Source organism: Seriola dumerili, unplaced genomic scaffold (assembly GCF_002260705.1).
Source record: "Seriola dumerili isolate Sdu_G_001 unplaced genomic scaffold, Sdu_1.0 BDQW01000138.1, whole genome shotgun sequence".
In the NCBI taxonomy this organism is placed as follows: Eukaryota; Metazoa; Chordata; class Actinopteri; order Carangiformes; family Carangidae; genus Seriola; species Seriola dumerili.
In genome coordinates, this window is record NW_019174393.1 from 4,070,941 (window position 1) to 4,094,417 (window position 23,477).

Genomic DNA, 23,477 nt, shown 5'->3' on the forward strand with positions numbered 1-23,477 from the left:
TCAATCACGACCTACCCTTCACTGATTCGTCGTGACCTTTTCCGGAAGAAAACAAACGGCATCAGCCACAGCGGCCAGTGGTGAATGCAACATGGGTAACGAATTACAGGCGTTACTGACGTTGTTCTCTTTGCTAGCAGCTACCTGCAGAAGTCACGGCAGTTGAAAGGGACAGCTACGACATGACGTGATGATGTCATCCTCCTGTCTACTGGACCTGCCACTGAATTGCAGTGGCAGGAAGTGACGTCCCTTCAACCGTCGCTGCTTAAAGTATTATTATTCCTCATTATTGTTCCTCGTTCGTAGTATTTTCTGCAACTAAGCAATCAACTAAGGAGTAGACAATCTGCCTCCTGTTTACACCGCTACATGTAGTGTATGTGAATGATCATGTGACACGCGTTTTCATGCTTCTACGGAGCTAAAACGCTCGTCTGGACAGAGATTGTTTTTCATTTCAAAAAAAGCTTTAAAATTCTTTTATTTACAGTATTTTCGAGTTTATTAGACAGATTTAATTTTCTTTTTTTCTTTTTTTTTTTCTTCATAAGAAAATTATTATTTATCGAAAAATGTCTGATGGTAGTCAAAAGACGCACATTTAATATCTCTCTCTCTTCATTTTTACCCCTGAATGCTTTGCCCTGAATAAGCCATAACATGGAACAAATAGCTGTGTGCTTTTGAATGTCAGTCTTGTCTTATGGTGGCTGCACTTTGCTCTAAAAAGGGCCGGTTGTCCTGCAGGCATCTTTTAAATTCACCCTTCTGCCTTTCTTTTTGCCAGACGTCCTTGCATCCTTTCCCTAAAACCCTCCTGCCTCTTTCACCAAAGACAAATCCTGGTGAACACGAACACACACTCCTCCTGGTAGGTTACTGGCACTGGCACCTGCGACGAGGACGCCACAGAGCGGGAGAATAGAGAGAGAGAGAGAGAGAGAGAGAGAGAGAGAGAGACGCTTGCGGGGCAAACTGACGTGACAATGCTGCTTGTAACCATGGCTTCCCTGATTCTTCTACTGAGTCAGAAGAGATGGAGAGGGAGGGGGAGGGGTAAAAGAGAGGTCTTGGCCTGGTTGATGTTTTTGGAAAAGGATGAAAGCCAGCGCAGAACTTAACAATGCACTTCCCCTCTCGACGGAGGGAAAATACTGAACCTGCACGTACTAACTTAATGCACCTTTCATCCTTTAACTTAATATGATGTGGGAGGCGGAGGCAACGGGACGGAATCAACACAAATCCTCTGTCCTTGCTTGCTTTTGCTTTTATTAAAAAAAACAAAAACATAGTCTATTATGTTGATTGAAAATCTCTACTGAAGTGGAAAATCAACTGCAATGTTAGAGCTGATGAAAGATGCGATCGCCCTGGCCTGCTTTCTGAGCGTCCCGTGTTCGTCAAGTGGGAGTCTCTAACCCAATATACTGCGAATTCCCACTCTCCATCATTTCCAGCTGGTTAGCTCTCCCAGTCATCTCGTCTTGTGTCCTTCCTTTCCCATTTGCAAGGCTGATTGACCCTGACAACTCTTTCAGGCTGATGCAGTGAGACTAACGCAGAGACACAAAGATTCTCACCCCCTCCCCTCATCACTGATGAACGTGGCGGGGGGAAAAGACAACCAGCTCATCAAACTCTGTCTCTCTTTGTCATTTGGCCCAACACTGCTGAACAGGCCGTTTTTTCGCTGCCGTCCATTCTTCATATTGACAGCCGGCCTGTCGTCCTTAACAAGGCTGATTCGTGTTCTGTGAATTTTATTGACATAGACTCGGGGGTGGGGGTTGGGGCTCAGGGTTGGAGCCAGACTTACAGTAGACTTCTTACTCTATAGACAAGATTAGTATGTCCACCTCGTCTGGCCCTGCGTCGGCCCACCGGACTGTGAAATGAGCTACATCCCATATGTGTGTAAGGGGAGGAATCATATCACAGATTACAAAAGGCCTGGACTAGAGAGAAAGGTCATCTGCAATAATGAAAAGTCATACAAGTGAGTGTGATCAAAATGAACAACAGGAAGGATGGATTTAGAGTTTAACCTGTGCTTTATGGCTCTTTTAACTTGAGACTAGTTAATATTGATGGAAGACATTTAGGAAAGAGATGTGAGTGTGGTCAAAATGAAATAGTATGTAATTATGTAGCACCAAGTGGAAAAAATGGAAGAATACTTTCTGTTAAAGCACATTACCAGTGTCTTTTACTACAAAGCATGCAGTATAGTACTTTTCTGGGCTTCTTCCAGGCAAGGATAAGTGGATTCAGATTACTGCCATTATGTTTTGAAAATAAAATGTCTTCCATCACAGTGAACATTTCTTGTCAAAGTTGTGTTATCGTTTTGTGGTAATTCTCGTTGTTGAAAGTGCTGATTTTTATGCTTCCAGAGATGGTGCGTTCATGTGTTGGTGGGAAGCTCGACAGGTGAGAGGTGCCACGCTGCACGGTGTTCACATTCAAGTTATAATGTTTTATAAAAAAACAAAAAAACAAACAACAGCAACAAACTAGAATTACCGCCTCGCAGTTGTATGACTCAGCCACTCAAATCAAATATTTGCCTTTTGTGTGAAACTTTGTCACAATTGCTGTGTGAATTCTTGAGTTACAGCTAAAAATGTACTTTGTGTGGTCACGCTGACCTTAACCTTTGACCTTTGACCACCAAAATCGAATTTTTAGCGTATTTGCAGAGTTATTCTGATTGGTCGGTTTGTAGCCGCGTTCTGATTGGTCAATTGGTATTTGCTGATTTGTGTTTGACAGAAGATGTCCAGAAGAAGTTTCAAAACTTGGAGCTCCCAGCAGCAAAAACAAAAACATACACTGAGAAGGTTTTAAGTAAATGGGCTGAAATTGACAAAAACACAACTGTGGTTCTTCAAAGTGACGACGAAGCTGAAAACATTTCTTTTTGTACGTGTTCAGAGGCTGAGATGTATCGGGATGCCATGTGTGAGAGGAGCAGATCATCTGGTAGGAAAGTCAACCCTGCGGTTTGTAAACGCTTTCTCTTGTCACAAACAAACACATTCAAGCAGATTTCCACATCAGGCCATCAAACTGCTGCTTTCCCACTGAGATCCCCCTTCACTCTCAGTCTCTTAATTGTTTCCAATGCAAACAGTACAATCGAGGACGCAGCTGTTGAGAACCGTGATATTCCACTACAGCGGCTCCTTTAATGTTCTGCATAATAACAGTAATAAGCTACAGTACGCAGTAGCCAGCACTTACAACCTCTCTTGCAGCTGTCTCAGCACCACACATAGAAGCTGTCGTATCATCGGTTTCACAAACCTGTAATCCACTATACCATAGTCTCCTTCACTGCGGCTCACTAATCTCAGAGCATCACTGATGGTTTCCCTGGTGACTGTGTTTAGCCAGCTCTTTGTGGGTGAAGTGGTCTGCATCTTTGCCTCTTGGCAAAGGGCAACAGCTGCTGCTGCTGCTGCTGCTGCTGCTGCTGAGGCCCTTCTCAGAGGTTTTTGAGAACCACTGTCATTGCACTCCAGTGACTGGCACTGAGATCAGTCAGCCCGTTGCCAGGCGTGCAGTTGGTGCCAGGATGTGCCAGGCATCCCTGAGCAGGTCCAGAGCACAGCTGGACCCCATGAGAGGAGAAGACTAGTCCTTTCTTCCTCTCTGTCACTTTGTATGATGTCAGGGGTTTTTCACTTGGACTGGTGCCATTGCTAGTGTTGGAAAACTTTCCCTTATGAGTAGACATAATTAATTTGGCCCTAAATGTATTAAATAAATCGTATAATTTGTTAAAATTCTGCTGAAAAGATTATTTAATTATATAAATAATTTATAGATTTACTACTTATTGTACTTAAGTTAAGTACAACACTTGAGTAAATATACTCAGTTACTTTACAGCCTTACTTAAAAATAACTCAATTACCACATAAAGGAAATGAAATGATGTGTGATGTGAAATAGCTCTCTACGCTGTATAGTATACTCTATATCAACCTGTCATAGAGCTTCAGGTTCTGGCTGTTATCCTCTTTGGTGATACAGTTTCTGTTTGACACAGTATCACGATTTTTCAGACAGTTTCCATCAATCATTCTGTGGTTCAATGGTTCAGTGGTTTGGCCTCATTGGTTCTCTGTTGCCCCCTTGTCACAAAGAGACATTTATAATGGACATGCACACTTCACTATCAGCATATTTCATTTGTTCCCGCACCGATATCCAAAGGGCAACTGCAACATTATTAACATTTTCATAGCTATGTTCAGGCAACTCAAAGCACGTGTCAGTTAAACACTGAAAAAGTAAACGCTGGCTTAAAACACAAGAATGCACTAACACTTTCAGTTTCACTCATCCCAACCTTCTCCCTATCACAATATAAAGACCTTCTGTTATAGCTAAATCCTAATACGAGCCAATTTTGAAGCAGTGTTTATAATTATGAAAAAGATTTTGTAAGACCTTCTTCATTATTGTTTTTACCCCCCTGTAAATATTTAAGTTAACCAGAAACTTGGCTTAAAGATTGAGTTCTGTTCCAGCCGCAGGAATGATAATGATGATGATCCAGACCAATTATTCGAAACATGTAATGGTTATTTTGTGCTTTGCAGCAGTAAAAAATCTCTCCCTTTAATTTACCACACAGCCCCCTCTACAAAATAAAGTGGAGCTTCTCGCCGACATACTGATCAAGTCCTCTAATTGTCTGGTTTCATTCCAGGGCGAATTACACATTCACTTTGTTTACAATTAACTTGCAGCATGGAGGCCGTCGTGGCATCTGTCATCTGTTTCCCTGCTCTTCAACGTCCTGTTTGCTTAACGAATACATGTCACTGGGTTATACTACAGTATATCACAACAGACAGGACACTAAATATACAAGATCTGTTGTTATCAGCCTGTGTATTGGTGTCTTGTAGAGTGATATACTCTTGTTTGCGTTGAAACCCCCCCCCCCCCGTCCTCCTGATGAATGGTGTTAAGATGATGGATCAGTGGGTGGCTGTTTTGCGTGCGTGTGAATGAAAGCATTTCAACAAGAGGAGGAAAACAAGAACCCCTGTTTATGATTCGCACGTTATTCCGTCCCTGTAAAATGTGATTAAAACCAATCTCTAACAGTGATTTGCTTAATTAAAATTCAGTGTAACCAGCTTATAAAACTTTCAAGTTAATGAAATGCTCATAATGTTTTCTGGGCCCCTGATCGTTTCAATGCTCTGTGAATTTTTCATGCTGTCAAAAATTCACTGTGTGTGTGTGTGTGTGTTGGTGTTCAGCTCCAGCAGTAATAAGGCAGCGCAATAATCTGTGACATTCTTAATAAGCAACAGTCATTTGTTGATTGATGTAACACAACATTGACTTAAAGGTACGGTCTCTGGTTTTGTTATTGCCGTAATTCCTCCAAGCTCGCTGTCGGGTTGACTTTCAAAGCACCAGTCGTGACCTGAGAGCGCAACGGCGGCCATCAGGGAGTGTTACCTTTCACCTTTAGCCAAGTCATGAATCAACTAGAATAATAGCTTTTGTTTGCTGCACCGCTGCTGCAACTCAAAGTCTTCTGTAACCAAAAGGCACGTTGAGAGAGTGAAGTTTTCATCCTGTGCAGCATTTGGATAATCAGAGAGAAGGCATGCATCAAATGGAAAAAAAAGAGGCCTAAAAGAGAGGCTGGCTTATAATAAAGTTAGTTAATAATTCAAAGATTATTAATCTTATTCATTTTTGTTCATTCTGCTGCATTAAAGTGACAAGAGCTTCATCATTGTCTTTACTAGACAAGAGGTTATAATACGTCCTCTGAGCAGCGCTACGTCTTCAGGGCAGATTGGAGGCTACAGTGAGTCGCTATCGGAAAGTGACGAGACAGGCCCGACCTAGCTGGTTAGCGTGATAACTTCGGTACACATTCAGTCAACATTAGCGCTGCTTTCCGTCACTGGAGACAGCTAGGAAGGGAATGAAGTTTGATGTTGAACTCGAAACGTTTCTTCTTGACTGGTACGTAAACAGCTGTTAATGCTAATGTTAGCTATGTAGCGATAGTAAAACTTACAAATAGCTCCTTTAGTGTTTTTTCCCGTTTATCCCGTGACAGTAACTATGTACGTATAAATTTGAGGCACTTGTACTTTACTTGAGTATTTACATTTTCTGGTACTACTGCTTCCAATGGATAATATAACAAACGTTTACAATACATCACATTGTTAAATATTAAAACAGTTTTTAAAGTTTTAGGCTTCTGATGTCTTACAAAAAACAGTGTTGTCAGGTTCACATTTCAGATGTTTGAGTTGTTAACAGCTCAACCAAATAGTGATTTTCCCCTTTAAACTTTTCACATGGTTTCATTTCAATAAATCTTCAAATGATCCAATATCTCACCAAAGATCAAAGAATATAGAAAAACCTGACAAAAGTGGAAACAGATTTGTGTATCAGAACTTTTTCTTCCCTCTTCCCTCTCTCATTAATGATCTCACAACCACTCAGATTTATCTGGAGTCCCTGTATATAAAGTAGTTCACCTCCAGCAGCTTCAACAGTAGCATGCTATGCTTGAACCTATACCTGCGCGAAAGTCAGCTATTGTGAAGTATTATTTTTCCATGAGAAATCATTTCTTTTCACAATAGATGATGCGCTTTACTTTTCTGCTTTCTTTGGAATAAACAGAAGAGGTATGGAGGTGTTGGGCAACACAGCAACCGTGACTGAACGGGTGAAAGAGCGACAACTTCACCAACGGCAGCAGCAACATCACAGCAATGACTGCATTGTTTGACTGGAGGAACAGCGCCAGCATGAGAAAGTCTCACAGAAGAAAAAGAATCAAGAGACATGAGTCACGTCGGTGTTCACGGACCAGCGGTTCCCTCCTTGACGGTGACTCACCTCTCTGATAGCTGTGCAGAACTCACTCTGAAGCACCTTCTTCAGAGACTGGAGCTTGTGACCGGGCACGTCACCCGACTCCTGCAGCTTCTCCAGCAGCTCGATAGCCCTGGCAACATCTGGCAGACAGAGGGGGAGAGAGAGAGAGAGAGAGAGAATGGTTATGAGTGTATGCGTGTGGGTGCTCGTGTCAAAGGGACAGTCAGAAAAAAGAAAAGAAAAAAAAAAAAGCCCCAAATTACATTAACAGCACAGCCATGAGAAAGGTGCTAGAGGGAATCAATGGGTAGGATAATGGAAAGAGACTCAGTCAAGGCCAGCGGTGGCATGAAAAGTAGAATAGCAATCCCATCCATGGATCATTTTCATTGGCTCAGCCGAATGCTTTAGAATAAAGGTGAGGGGGAATAAGTCAGGCACTCATTTGTTCAGAGGCTGACGCTTCCTGCTAAGAGTAGGCACCTGCTGGGCATTACAAAGCATTTACACTAAACCGAGAGCCTTAAGTTCGAGGCTGTGACTCTGGGGTCTACCGAGCTCTCCTCCCCTAATTAGCCTGCCCTGCGCTGAATGAGTCCATCAGCTTGACTGATTAATTTCTTGCCCTGTGAAACTGGGCTCGCCGAATAGAGACACATAATGGAAAGAGGGGGAAGTCATTTGGTACTCAACCACTGCACTTGGACCGTTGGGTCAATAACATGTTTTATTCAGCTTGTGTGTCCCAGAGAGTAGTGACCATACAGGGAGAGATGATTGGTGCAATTTTTCGGTGGAGCTGTGTTGTTTTCCATATTGTTCTTTCATCCTGAAAAAGATAGATTTGGTTTGTTGTTGCATTTACCACACGACTAATGCAGCAACAAATGTTTTTTCATAGATATAGCTGTTGATTGTTTATTGATTAATCAATTGTTTGGTCTATAAAATGAAAACAAATCATTCAATCCCAGACTCATGGTTGTTTTGCCCAAATAATAGTCCAAACTTAAAAAAATATTCAATTTCCAATGGTATAAAACAGAGAATAGCACCAATCAAAACACTTAATAAACCCCCTAAGCTCTTTAAAGACCAGAAAAGTTAGTTTTGGGAAATACTTTGAAGTGTATTTTATTATTTATTTTAGATACATTTCACAGTTTATCTAATTAATTTAACATTATGTGCTAGCAGCTACAGAACACCCACACCACATCTGACTGACAGCTGGCACCACACCATGCAACAACAGCATCTTTTTTTTAAGCGCTCCAACCACGCTTTGTCGCCCGATCGATCAATACAGAACAGGGACCAGCACGTACGTACACATCCTCTATATTACAGTACAAGTGTTGTATATTAGCCAGACCATGCTTACGCTTCATATATATATAGAGGAAATAAATGTAATAAACAACTAGGAATGACAGACTTTACTGAAACAAATAGTCGATTAATCAAAAATAATGTAGGTAATGAACTGTTTAAGTCATTTATCGAGCAAAAACGCCAAACATCTCCAGCCCCTTAAATGTCAGCATTTGCTGCTTGTGTCTGTTTTATGCCACTTTAAAATGAATATCTTTTGGTTTTGGATGGTTGCTCTGACAAAACAAGCCATTTGTCTCCATTTGTCAGCATTTTGTAATTTTGTAAATAGATGAAACAATCAGCAGTTTAATCAGTAATGAAAATAATTATAAATTGCAGCTCTGATCACAGTTAAAGCTGATTTAAAGAACCCTATGTGGACACAGTAACAGAAGGTACATACCTTCAGGAAAAGCAGTAAATAGAAACTGACTAGTCAGTCTCTCTCCACACTGTCATCCTACTACCAGTGTCTCCTCTCACAGAATACAGTGACAAATACAAAATGTGCTTCGTGACATGACAATCGCACACACTCAAATGTGCACACACACACACACATACACACACACACACACACACACACACAGACTGATATTGAATTCTGGGAATATAGAGTAACTCAATAAAGCAGACGGCAGACAGAGGAGCTTTTACTGTTTGCAGACCTGTTGGAGGCTAGAAAAGGAGTAGTCACCTCGAGCTCTAACAGTGTGAATACTGTATATAAGGCCATAAAAAGGAAATGTGTAACACAAGAATGTGCCCTTTATTGCATTTCGCCTTTATGCTACATATGAAGACAATGTGCACGCCTCACAGAAATCCAATGCCTGTTTCTATTTCAAGCACCGTGTAATAAAACACAGAGGATTATATTGATCCGCTTGAAATTGCAAGTGCAGTTCCCATCGAGACCGGTTATGCCTCCCAAAGACTAGTCCAGTGAAAGTTGTATTGGCAGATGAGAGCTGGCAATGGAGCGAGTCATCAGGATAATGCTAATCAGCCATTAATTAAACCGCTCTCATGAGTCTCATGCAAAGATGGTCCCAGGTATATCACAGGTGTATATAAAATTAGACACAGTGTTAACTGTAATTGTCTTGGCTTTACAGTTTCTACATTCTGTCCAACCGGCAGTTGTCCTCAGTGTGTTGCTGTCTGTTCCAGTCACCTGATCCCCACACCTACCTGCACACCTGCTTGTCATTTCCCAGTTGACCTTTCGCTAAGCACCAACCCACTTAATTACTGTAGTGTCACCTGTCAAGCTTTCTGTTCTTGAACAACATATAATCCATTTTACAATGATAATGCTGGCAGATTTTCAGCTCCAAATTCTTTGTAATGTTTCAAACAGTGGGTCAGTGTCACAGTCTCTGCTAGCACATTTTATCAGCTGTGGCTAGCTAGCTGATTTTGCTAACTTTAGCTATAAAAGTTGGGCAAAAACTCTGTGTCCAACTGTTTTTTAAATGTTCCAGCTGACTCATATCAAAGCCAGCATCCTGTAAAATGAGTCTTACATATGCACTTGATGTCTACATATGTTAATGCTAAAAGACTAAAGCTAAACTAAATATCCCAGGTAAAAAATAGCATGCATCTTCACCATTTGGTGATTCGTAGAAAAAGCTCCTAGTAATTATAGGTACGATAATTCAGTAAGACAAAAGCACAAACGTAAGCCTAAACTCTGATAGTACACTACACAACTGACGTGCAGAGAGTATCGCTAACCCCCAAAAACAATGCTGTAAGCTAATGATGTGCTAACGTTATGCTAGTCGGCTGCATATGCAAACAACTGCAGCTAACGTTAGGGTAATGGTATTATTTACATTTTTGCTCTTGTGTCTTTAGTCTTAGCCTAAAAAAGACTTCAGTATGTGGATGAATCCAAAGGTCAACAGGCCTGATGTGCCAACTTATGGTTGCTTAATTAGCTTATGACTGGACAATCACTCTTTGGTGGAGGTTTAGCAAACAGTAGGGTCAGTGATCCTCCTAGTATTATCATTATCTCCATCGTAGTCACTGTGTTCCAGCCTTTTTGCCCGTTTTCTCTCTGCCCTGTTTTTTGACTCCTGTCTGCTTTTTTAGACACTGCTGGCTTGTTTTGCCTCTTTGTACTTGGTTGTCTGTTTTGACTGCTAACCAGTTGCTCACCTTTGCTTGCCCCTGCAATCAAGTAAACTTAGCTTTTAATTCATCTGCCTTCTCTAACGGTCAGTCTGAAGGAAAGTCATGCTTTCCTGAGGACATAGAGAGAAGTCTAAGTCATGAGGTTGCATCTTTCCTGTGTTGGTTGGTTGGTTGGTTCCTGTGCAAGCTCCCTGGATTATCCAGTGTAACTAAGTGAATTTCTGTAGCTGTTTATTTTGTTTTCAGTGCTGTGAGTAGCACAAACAAAGTTCGATCGGAAGCAGAAAATAGATACCTCCAAATCTGTGTAAATAAAACTTTAACCATCTGCACAACTAAAGTGTGTGAAACACATTTTTTGTAATAATAAACTAAACCTTTAAGAAAAAGATCAAACTTCTACCAACACTAGACCATCAAAAAACTGTCAAAAAATGTGTTTTTGGTTTTTTTTTATGAAAGGGACTTTCAATGAGAGTAGTGAAAAACAGATTTATTCATTTCCATGTGATCCCACTTCTCACTTCACTTTTTATTGTAAGTATTCACCTCTGAAAAAGAAATCCACAATATGGGATTTTAAAGAGCTGATACTCCCCTAAGTATGCTGTATTAATATTTTCTCTCAAGATGAATAGGTCATTTCTTCCCCCCTATGCCTGAATATCAAAAAACACAAATTCTGAATAGCTGGTAATGAGCTGGTACACTTCCAAGCAGCAAGGACATCTGTCTAGCAGGTTCATAAGCATTTCTTTCTCATTAAATGGAGGTCAAGGGCCATCCAGGAGAGAATTTTTTTAACATGCTCATTAGCACCATTTTCTTTATCCACATCAAGGACTTTGACTAGGCATCAGAGTTGATGTTGCGAGACATTTTTGCTGGTGCTTTCATTGTGGTGATCAGAAGTGATAACTAGCCAATTACTGATATAATCTTTCTAACTTGAATAAGGGTAAAACTTAAATTTCCTGAGCTTTAACGTGAAAGAAAGGAGCCTCACAGTTTAAATTCAATTAAATGTTGCTATGTTACCTATAGTGACAGCTATTGTAATAACTGAAGTACTCCTACCTGCTACTGCCTGCTCTAGTCAATATACATGTTCACTTTCAGTTTTATCCTAATGTAACAGCACAAGGACACAAAATCAGTGATTACAAGACAGTGTAATTGCAGGTGTCCACACAAAAATGAATGGTAATAAGTGCTAATGATATAGCTCTCTAGTTCTCACCGAGCAGCTCAGGGGTAATGAAATGTCTGCTGGCACTGTACTGGCACATTTTTACTTTAGTGCTTCAGGTGATATCTAATCTCAGACAGGGAAAATATGTCTGTGAAGATTTTCTGCTTCACTGTCATGCTGTTTTTCATTCACATAACAAATCAAGGTATGGCCTTTGTGCAGCATGAAAACAGGTTTTGATAAACTGGAAAAGGTCTGCTGGATTATTTCTAGCACATAATATAGTGCATGGAATTTCTCTCCCCTTTTGTTTTTGTCTTTTAGCTCTATCCTGAAACTCAGATGTACCACAGGAATTTAAGCAAATGTGTCCCACGAGTGCACTTCAATACCCAGTGCTCTGTATGCTTAATGTGAAAGTGGGCCATCAGATGAGCTGTGAGCTGATCATGTGTACAAAAAAAAAAAAAAAACCCAAGGGACGAGGCACTGAAGGCTGATTGTGTTCCATGACAAAGCAGCTGCGGTGACCGCAGGGGATCACGCTTGCGTCACATTAACAAGAAACGATTCCCGAATCAGATGTGCAGCAAAATGACGTATCACATTACCTAATAGTCTAGCAGAGAGAGAGAGAAAGAGAGAAAGAGAGAAAGAGAGGGAGGGGGAAAAAGGCGCGTCTGGGTGACCTTGTGCACTCTGATAGCGCTGACATAACCGTGGCGAAAGACCACACTCGTACCTTCAGCTGAGGAGAGACACTGACAGAACAAATGAAGCATAGTTCAAGACAACACCGAGTGTGTGTTCAACACCCACATGGTGTGCTTGTTATATGCACGGTCTATGAATAGCTTCAGCTGGAGGGAAATACAGGAAACATGATCCCACCCTTGACCGACCAACGCTGCTGAGTGATAACAACATACGCAAACACTGCAGGATTTTACATTGTATCATAAATAAACAGTAAACAGCATTTTAAGTCATGCATACTATTGACTTCATCAGGGGTGGAACAAGCGCTGTACAAACTCTTTATACCTTTAGCACATTTCCAGCCTGTATTGTACTTTTTTAACATAGTTAGTTACTATAGTTTTACTATACTATGCATTGGTACAGATTAATTAATCAGTAATGATGTAAAACTCTCAAGGGTCATTCTGCAATATGACTATTCATTTGAATGTGTGTTTCTGGTCCTTGTAGCTCTGTTTTTGGTCTCCACCTCTTCCTACTCTTCCATCCTTACCATGCAGTTGGCGTGGGCCTTTTCTTGTTACGCCCACATCAACACCTGCTCCTAAGTTCCCTAATAAACACTTCAGTATGTACTGTCCACCTGCCCCTTTCCTTCAGTTTATCACCACATTGTCCATTTTGCAGCCTTCTTGTTCCTGTCTGCCTTTTTAGGACTTTCTTCCTGTCACGAATTTGCCCTGTTTGTCCCGACTGCCTGCATGCTACCAACCCCAGCTCTCGACCATTGCTTTTACCCTGCCTGTTTGCCTATGATTTGCTTTCTTACTGAGCTGTTTTCATGAGTGTGAAATATTTGAACACTTGTGCCCACTGCTAGACTTCACAGGAATCCTGACCTAATCACTCTTTCACTGAAAATGCAGCAGAGGGAAATTAGCTTTCACCTTCAAGTGCTTTATTGCCCTGTGCTGACTTTAATCTAGACCCACACCCCCATGTTTTGTGCCCTAGAGGATTCCAGATGTGTGCAACATCTGTACAGGGTTTTACTTCCGCCTCAAAGAAAAAGTATATGCTCAAACTTCAACCTAAAGTCTGCCAAATTTAGCATATCTCTGAAGCAAACAGACTGTCTGCAATTAGGTCGTTCTCACTGTGTAGCTTGACAGATTCTTCTCCAAAGAAAGAGGAAAGGATTTTTTGATGCTGCTGTATCCACATGAGGAGGTTTTTTTTAAAACGACTGTGACAAAAGGAGAAAAAAGTATCTTTCTCTCTCATTATCAGCCAGAAAGAAGAAGAAGAAGAAAAAACAGCATCAAGATATCATGATGTGCAAAGAAAAAAATCATGGGTTGTAATTACAAAGTGTCTGCTGATGTCTGTGAGGAGTTGCAACACCAGTCACTAAGTAACTTAGTGCACGCTACATCAAGATTCAGTTACAGTGCAATGCACTGAACTGCTGCCATATTAAGCAGAATGATGACACCGGCAGAGATCCTGTCAGCAGTTAATTTCCCTCAGCTATATTTAGCATGAGAGCGTTCTCATTAGTGATACTGATTAAATGAATTAAATCTAATGCAAGTTTTTTTTAATTACGTGACTGTCAAGACTTTCTCCACAGAAAGATTCCACTGTGTATTTATGAAGCAATATATTTATGGAGGCTCATTACCAACTCTCAAAAAGCCAATGGTAAATTTAACATTAAAGTCACTAAAACCTGCACTTTTTTAAATATATACATATATATATATATATATATATATATATATATAAAACAGTGCCCAACAGATTTTACTGCTTGCACTTCTATGCTCTCATACCAGCGGTTCAGGCGATTCCACTGCTTCAAACTGAATTGAAATACTAGAGAAGAGGTTGTTTCATTTTCCAAAAAGTTTCATGCAATATTCCTTTTATTTTTCACATCAGATTGAAAGATCCTGAGTGAATGTGTCATCACAAACACTGAGCAAAGGACCGGAGGAATAACGGTGCCTTCAAATGGGATCGTGTTTACTGTGCTCGCAAGACGACCAGGTTCATGAGTGATGATGTTCACTGGCATTTTTTTTTTTTTTTTTTTTAACTTTTTCTTGTCACATCAACATCAACATCCATTTTTTTGTTCACAGTTGCCTAGCAACAGCGTGCATGAGACTTAAATCACTTGAATGCCAAACATACAGCGTACTTGACTGCCCATGTCGAAAATATGACCTAATGACATCAATTTGAAGGCAGCACTGTAACACAGAGGAGCAGCCTGGAAAAAAAACAGGCGAGCCAGCAAAACATTCAATATTAATGGACCTCAACAAGTTGGATTTCTATTAAAAGATTACTAATCTGCTTTTCACAACACAAGGACAACGGCACGAGAACAGAGGAGACGCAGTTACAAAAGAAGAAGCTTTGTGTTTTATGCATGTTCAATTAGACTGAAATGAAAACAACACAAACTCCCTCAAGAATGAGAACACTGAAGCAAATTAACACTTAATATAAAACTGAAAGGCCTCTATTTAGAGCAGTTTTGTTATCTGGCACTTTCTTCTTCAAGTGAGAAAAAAAACTGGCTAAACATGAAGACATTTTAACAGTGTAGCTACAAAGTTTTTCCATAGCATATATACATATATATATATACTGTATATATATATATATATATATATATATATATATATATATATTAAGAGCAAAAATCATATTGTGGTGTGGAAGCCCTCAAACAGCAAAACCTCTAAGTATTCTGCACCAGATGTAGACTAAACTAAAAATATAAAATTCTCCACTCACACACAGGCATAAACAACTGAATGTGAAGCAGGTGCAGGACCTGTTGTGGTTTGAGTGAAGGTGGGAGGGGGGGTCTCTAATGTTTTGCTGCTTAATGGATAAAACTCTCTTGGTTTGTACAGATATCCACCTACATGGACTAAAAGCAACAATTCCCTTGTCTCGCCGTCTCTCTGGAGGCTGTAGAAAAACCTTCTTACTGACAAAGGTAGAAAAAGACAAAAACTTGCAATGGAGGATTTTTCCTTTTTTTAAAAAAAAGAAAGTGTATTCATACTGGTATAAACTAGCAGTGATAAGTAGGATCAAAACCGACATTTAGAACCTCTCTCCGACTTAATCTTGCTCATGTTGGTTAATTCAGTTAATACTTTCCAAATGCGTGTGTTCATGAACTGTCCCGTTAAAAAACTACCACCTCTCGTTCCGTCATTGGGTCTTATCGGTTACGTCTACCAGGCGGTGGTGAATGCAACATGGATAGTGACCAAAGGTAACGCCTTCAATTTGTCTCATCCCTTGGAGCAGAACCATGATAAAGAGATAAGCGCCAAAGTAATTGTTCATGAATCGTAATCAAGGTGAAAGTTTGGAGTAATTGTGATATTGATTTGAAGTCTTGTCGCCCAGGACTCATCTTATGTGCTAAATCAGTTGTGTAATGATTTCTCCAATAGCAGGTCACATATTGAACAAATCATAGCTTTCACTTGATTCTAGTTTGAACAATCATGATGATGTAATATAATCAGACCCCATCTTACCTAATCACACACTCATAATCTGTAAAAGGCCTTTAAAGTTTCTTGTTCTCAATCTATTTTACAAGAATAATAAAATACAGAGCAAAAAAAAACAAACACTGTCTGAAATGACGCTGACATTGTCTGTGTGGCACAATACCCTGGAAACTCATTTCCCTTCCTCTAACATCACGCTGGCTGTCTAAAAAAGGTCATCCTCATCATCCACTGATTAGAGAAAAGGCACAGAGCTGAACAAAGCCACAGTGACACGTAATGAAGGCCTCAACGCTCGACAAGGCTCCACAACATTGTTGTGGGGATGCACTGGCACCGGGCAGCGCTCCAGTTTTCTGGTATAATTAGTCCATTTATAATAGTGGCAGAACTGAGTGTAATTCATTTTCACTACTTAAACGTGTCATTTTTTACAAAACGGCAGCGATGTAAATAAACACGTCCGCACCAGAGGCAGAGCTCATTAAACCGTGCGGTCGTGATTAGATCTCTGCGACCTGAAGATCCTCTTTTCAAATTCTGACTTTGATTATTGATTGAAATGATATTTTTCCACCTTGGGAGATGACAGGGAAAGGCCTAGATGACCTTTCTCTGACTCTGCTGCTACCTTTGTGCCGGGAGAGATGCTGTGGGGATGTCATGCATGCTAGAATAAATTGTCCTGAAAAGGCCTTGCCATCTGCCACCACCACTTTGACCTGGATGTCCTTGGTGCCTTTGGCATTTCTGCTGCTAATCCCAACCATAAAACCTGTAATAATCACATTGAATGGGGAAAATTAGACAACAGCAAGAGAATTGGCTCTAATTTGCCCTACTGCAATGATCCCCTTGAAGCAGCACAAATAAATCACTCCTTGAGGGCTAATAGCTTCTGCAGGAGCCCGCGCGGTGAAAGCAGAGATAGAAAACATCATGCTCTCATTGTCTTCTTCATCCCCTCTAATTACTGGACAGTGCCCCTACAACACAATGACTCTGAGAGCATTTATTGCTGTGTTAAAAGGAGATGGGTTGAAATATCAAGAGCTATGAGTGACGTCAGCTTGTCAGCGACCCCCCTCTAATCCTTCAGATCGCTGCTGTGCCTGAGAGCATGTGACGGGAATAAGGTCCGGTCTCAAATCAGTGAACTTGCCATGATCTCTCAGAGGGAAAACAAGGACTGGGGCAGTAGAGTGCTGCAGTTATTCCTTTCTGTCTGTTAAGACAGAAAATTGTTCCACTCGCCAAACCTTGCGACACTGAAGAAAAACCATGGGAGCATGCTTGAAGAAGCGAGGCCCCTGAACTGATGTTCAACAGCCTCACTGGGAGAAATACATTCAGTGTGTTCAACATAACTTTTGGACACCTTTAATGCACAGTAGAGTCAGTCCTCATTTAGGATGGCTAATTTCTCACAGATTGATGTTCAAACCAAGTTAGCTGCATGGCTCTGGGAGTAGCAATGCTAACCTACTACTTTCAGTCCAGGCTGAATTAGCTCAGCAGCTACGCTAGTGGATGTGTTGCCATAAAATTTTGTACAGACATTCATTGTCCCCAAAGGATGAAACCTCCTGACGTTGGTGATCCTCTAACTTTTCCTCTAGTTTCACCATGACGTTGACATTTGTGGTTTTCACATTCCCATCAGCCTCAGCTAGCAGTGTAAGCTAGCTGCATGGCTCTAGGGATGGCAATGCTAACACACAACTTTCAGGCCAAATAACCCAACAAGCAATGCTAGTAGATCCACTGCCATAATTTTTTTTTAACAAACATTAATGGTCCCCAAAGGATGAAGTCTCCTGACGTTCATGATCCTCCAGCGTTTCTTCTAGAAACCACCATGACGTTAGCATGTGAGGTTTTCAAATTCCCATGAGCCTTTGTTTAGCTAAAGTGAGCGCTGACATGCTAAATTAGGACTGTGAGTCTAGTCAGCATCAGCATGTAAGCATTTTCACATACTAGTATTCCTATTTGTTACAGCTTGAAGTTATTATACACAAACGCTCTTCTTTCTCTTTTTTTGGCAAAATGTTTCACACCAAAACTTCATTCTCTTGAAGTTTCTGACAAAATTCTTTGATGGACAACAACTGAGATGCACCCACATTGACTTCTGCTCTCGGTATTTCATATCACAAAGGTTGTCATCTCTGGGACATGCCTGTTTGTAGTTAAATGCCAGCTCCACAGTGAATGCAGACTGGTTTCCTAACACAGAGAGGTTCCAATCCATTGTTCTTGATAGGGTTCTGGTGCTTTCTTATCACTGCCATTTCCTCCGACAATAACAGGAAGGCCAGTGATGTAAGATCTTTTTATCCCGCTGTGACCTGACAAGTCAAGTGGGAGCTCTGGAAATGAACATCCCTGTCTGTTTCCTCCCAGCGTGCGTCTGACAAACTCTGCGACTCGGCAGCTAAAAAGCCCACTCCCAACACGAGACAAAACTACCTTTTCATTAGCAATTATAGTGTTTTCATCAAAGTGGCAGCAGCTGAAAAAAGGGGAAGCCTGTAATGTTGCCTCTCTGTAATGGCTCCTGTGTGAAACTATCATTACTACTCCTCATGCCATTACAGCTGCCAGCCGCTGACTGGTCAGATTCATGCCACAGCAGCATGTGAATATGCATCAGTCCCCCAGCATACAGGTCGAGGTCACGACTGAATCACTGCCTCAGCAAACGACAAAGATCAAATAAGGCTGAATGCTGACATTTTACAAAGATGGAGGACGTTAGCAGCACACCTAAGCCCCTTTGTATAATTCTGGATTTGTAGGATGAGAGATGGATGGGAAAACTCTGGGTTGTATTGTTTATCCATTTGCCGGTTGTAATCTTAGGCTCCATTCATTAACTCTGCATGGTATAGCACTTCTGCACGCAACAGATTGTGCATCAATAAAGCTCGACTGCCTTGAAGCATTAAACTTTAGCGAAGAACAAATTGCAATTGTAATTGAGCACATGGTCCAAAATATAACTCCCTGCAGCAGAACATGATCAATTGTGGCTAATTACTTGGATTCCACATAACAAGTGACACCTGTCAAATTACTTCCCGCATAGATATTTATGCTCCCAACAGATAATGTGTATTTATAGTACCCCTCCTCCTGTGGCTTGGAAGGGACTCGGGAGAGCTAGGAGATGCTAGCTTCAACTTGGCACAGAGGAAATAGCTATGGTGTCTCCTTGTTCTATATTTGACAGCATCCATTTCCTGTGCAAGTGCAAGGCTTGTGCAATATTACATTTCACCAGCGGATATGCATTTGATCTGAATGTAAGACTGGGAATTTTTCAGCTGGGATCTAAAAATAGACACTTTTAATGAGAAGGTATAGGGATTTAAAGTGAGTCTGTGCTTCCCAGGATTGTGTAGGGCACAGTCTGTACTTAAAGGATTGCTCTTACATTTGTACAGTTACTACCACATGCATGAGGTCAGAGGATACACAAATGTGTGTTTAAGTCACATGGGCTACAATTACATACTCCATGTCAGCTCTTTGTAAACACTACCTGTGGTGCAGCAACAGAACAGGCAGAGCAACACCATCAGAAGATATCATTAGCCCCTTAATTGCATTTTGCTTGCGCAGTGTTTGATTCCAGCAAGAAGACAACAACATGCAACCTGTTCTTATTCCTTATCAGGACACCAACCTGCTTGCAGAGCACCTGTCCAATTCAAATACAAAAGTTGTCTCCTGTCGGGCAAAGTACATTTTTTATGCCAAAGCGCTTCAGGAGCCATCGAGGCTTTTTATTTACACATGAAGAGAAAAAAGCGAGTAGTAACGAGGAGGTTACATAATATAGATAGGAATAAACGACACACAGTGTGGTGTTCATTTTGTCGGATAAATGATGGTGAATTAAGGCATGTGTCCATGAAGACCTCGCAGCAGCTTGACGGAGGAAACAAGCGCTCCCTTCTGCAAAATGCACGCACAGAACCGCCAGACTGTACGGGTTTTTTTCTTTTTCTTATTTAGAATAAGCGTGAGCTCATATTGCCTTGCAATAACGAACACGAACAGACAAGATGTAGGAAATCCGAGCCGAGCACAAACACCTTAAATCAACCCGGGGGTTGCCAGTTCCCTGCCGAAGTTTTCAAAGCGAGAATAAAGAAAAAAACAAAGAGGAAAACCTCTGATGAGAAGCAGAAATCTGCAAAGCTCCGAGCGCCTTACCTCGATCCAGAGTGAGCGGTTGGACCACTGTCGCCATGACTGCTGTTTACTGGAGACTGGAGAGACTACAGGAGCTGCAGCATCACACAGAGAGAGAGCGAGAGAGAGAGAGAGAGGGAGAGGGAGAGAGTGAGGGAGGCTGGGAGTGGTTGGGAGGGGAAATAATCTACCTCCATCCTCATAATATCTCATCATCACCTGGCATTGTTTGCAGGGGAACAGCAGCTTTACGCACACGCAGTGGAAAAATATAAATGTCCATCTTGGCAGAACGAGGCGGAACAATCCACCACTCGCATAAAAGATATGGCACTTTATTCAAGCTCTTCTTCACATTAAATAAATTTACAATGGAAACAAGTGAATACGTATATATATATGTATATACAGTATATATACATATATATGTATATATATGTGTGTGTATATATATATATGTATATATATATATATATATATATACTGTACATATATATATTTAATCCCTTGCATTAGATTAAAATGAAATTGGTGATATTGTATAAAATTAATAAAATGCACATATGCTGAGGAGTCAGGTTAATGACTATTACACTACGTGGCCAAAAGTATGTGGACACCCACAAATGATGTGGAGAAAGCAGCTTTGCAGCCACAACCCCATGGGTGTCATTATGCTCCTATAACTGCCACTTCTCCTCTGGACAGGCTTTCCACTAGATTTTGGAACCTGGCTGCAGGGATTTGCTCCTATTCAGCTAGAAGAGCATTAGTGAAGTCGGTCTCTGATGTCAGGTGACCAGGCCAGGCTTGCTTTTGGTGTACCAGTTCATCCCAAAGGTGTTCAATGGGGATTTGAAGTCCTGGTTCTGAGCAGGCCAGTCACGTTCTCCCACACCAAACTGGGGAAACACATTTCCTTGCTGCCCTTGCTTGGGCTGTATATGAGGGTCTTGCCATGTTGCAACAGGAAAGAGCACAAACCGTTGCCACAAAGCTGGAGGCAAACTATTGTCCAGAGTATTGTAGTTTTCTGTGAGATTATTATTTCATGAAAGTGGGATAAAAATTCCTTGTCCAAAACATGAAAATAGCTCAAATACACAAACAAATGTGAATAGGGAGTCCACATACTTTTGACCATGTCGTGCAGCTCATAAATCAGGGCAGCATGCAGGGCCAGTGTGCCCTCTAACTCACTGCGGGTGTGTAATAATTTATTGCAGACTGAATAAAAAAGTCAGTCATCAATCATCGTAACACACCTATAACATACTAGATGGTTTCACCACATGCAGCAGTGTAAACCAGTATAGCCCAGGTTTTCTCTGCTGAATCTTGCTATCATGTGTGTGTGTTTGTGCCTGCACGTGTAAAAGCTCAGCCATGTATAATCCATCCATCCAATGCACTTCAGAGATCAGCTGATCGCATCCACGCTTGCCATTAAGGTTTATTGTGAACCGCTGAGCCATGCCCGCCTGTTATCTCCTCTCCTGGCTACATTGCGCTGCATGCAGCCTGATAAGGACTGAATGATGGTAGTGAACCTTAGTTGAAGGGCTTAAGGATTAATCCTCATGTTTATATGCTACCACAGAACGGAGCCAAACCACTGACTCCCTTCATTTACCGTAGATCTGCTGCCTAATGGTGCCTGCTGCTGTGGCATATCTCATACATGGCCAGTCATTACACTTGACAGAGGCAGTGCTCGACAAAAACAAGTAGAGAATCCCTGGTTGGGGGGGGGGGGGGGGGGGGGGGGGGGGGGGGGCTGTTAAGGCAGCATGACGTGTCACATGGCTCGCAAACCCCCATGACAAATGCAAGCTGTAAACATGAATATACACCTAAGGCAAGAGCCAATATTTAGGTTTTCCTGTGCACCTTTTGTTCAGGACAAAATTCACTGTATCACATAGAGTCAGTGAAATTTTTTGAATCTCATTTATCCTGCCTTGCATGGAAAAAGTCACTTCTGGCCTATACCCATTTGTGAAGCAATTACCCACACTCCTAACCTCACTTCCCTTCAAATGATCAACTATGGAGAAGGTATAATAATGTAATTTTAAAAATGTAAAATCATACATTCTTCTTTTTTTTTCCAATTTCAAGCATTTCTGTCATCATAATGTGCTCTGTGTTTGATTGAAACTGTTACTAAACTTGTGCACTTTTGATCACATCGTCCATATGCTGGTGGATTCCAGCCACCCACAGTCCCACCCAGCTGCATGCAGATGTAAACTGATGGTAAGTGGTAGGCTGGAGGGGGGGATAGAGAGGGTGAGGGCTTATGAGAGCGCACAGAAAGAGGGCACAGAGAGATTACAGGCTCCCATCCATATGGGCTAGAATACAGTTCTGCTTCTTTTTTCTTTTTTTTAAGAGGTGGGATTATGCTGCAGTGCTCTTAAAACCCTCAAACTGCAAATAAATTGATTTCTGAAAGGCCTCCACTCGACCAGAAGAAGATGCGAGAGGCCGTGTAGATGGGACAGAAACAGACGACAGGACGAAAGCTCAAAACATTAATCAGTGTCAGAGCTTCATTTGTGGGCTGCATTTCTCATCAGTGCTCATGCAAAAACGAATTCAACTGGTGCTGTCATTAAAGGAGTAGTTCAACATTTTGTGAAATACACTTATTGACTTTCTTGTTGAGTGTTGGATGAGCGGATCGATGCCACTCTTGTGTCTGTACGGTAAATCTAAAAATACAGCCAGCAGCCGCTTTGCTAAGACTTGAAACTGGGGGAAAAAACTAGCCTGGCTCTGTTCGAAGGTAATAATATCCACCTACCAGCTTTAAAATTCACAAATTAAAGGTCCCATATTATATAAAGGCAGATGCCCATGTCTTATGTCTGATTATAAAGCGGGTCTAGGTTCTATATTAATACTGTGAAAGTATCAAAGCGCTCAGTCCACAGAGAAATGCACACAGCCTGTATTGAGAAAATAGTCATAAAAACCAGCTGTGAGGACTTCCGTAACAATGTGATGTCACAACGAAACAGTAACCACCCTCAGCCATGCCCCAAGCCCCACCCACCTGGACCGTTCAGTTTTGCAGGATTTGGTTTCTCTGTTTACCTGAAATCTGCTATATTCTTATTTGATCACTCAGAAAACAGTCAGCCAATCAGAAGAGAGGCTCGGAGCCTCCTCTCTTCTGATTGGCTCACTGACCTGTTTTTACTAGAGCTTCAGAGAGAGGCTTGAAAGAGGAGATGTAAAACAACATTGAGATGGTTTTTGGTTCTTAAAACCACAAATATATCTTCTTATGAATAACAACACTTCAAATAAAACACAGCCCTTTTAATGCATTACCTTTATTGTTTGTTTAATACGTAAAAAAATCAAAGCAAAAAGTACAATAAGTTGTGGTACTGGACTATTTCTTA

General features: G+C 41.2%; 1 protein-coding gene across 2 annotated transcripts in view; it reads right to left on the reverse strand.

Annotated features, from left to right (window-relative positions):
* Positions 1-20,121, reverse strand: part of lin7a (lin-7 homolog A, crumbs cell polarity complex component) — a 43,454-nt gene extending 23,333 nt beyond the window's left edge. For both annotated transcript variants that reach the window (XM_022749756.1, XM_022749755.1), the window contains exons 1-2: positions 20,083-20,121; positions 6,910-7,028 (exon numbers count right to left, since the gene is read on the reverse strand). In XM_022749756.1, coding sequence (XP_022605477.1) covers positions 6,910-7,028; positions 20,083-20,119 — 156 coding nt within the window. In that variant the 5' untranslated portion in view covers positions 20,120-20,121. The remainder of the gene's footprint in view (positions 1-6,909; positions 7,029-20,082) is intronic.
* Positions 20,122-23,477: the final 3,356 nt, after the last annotated feature.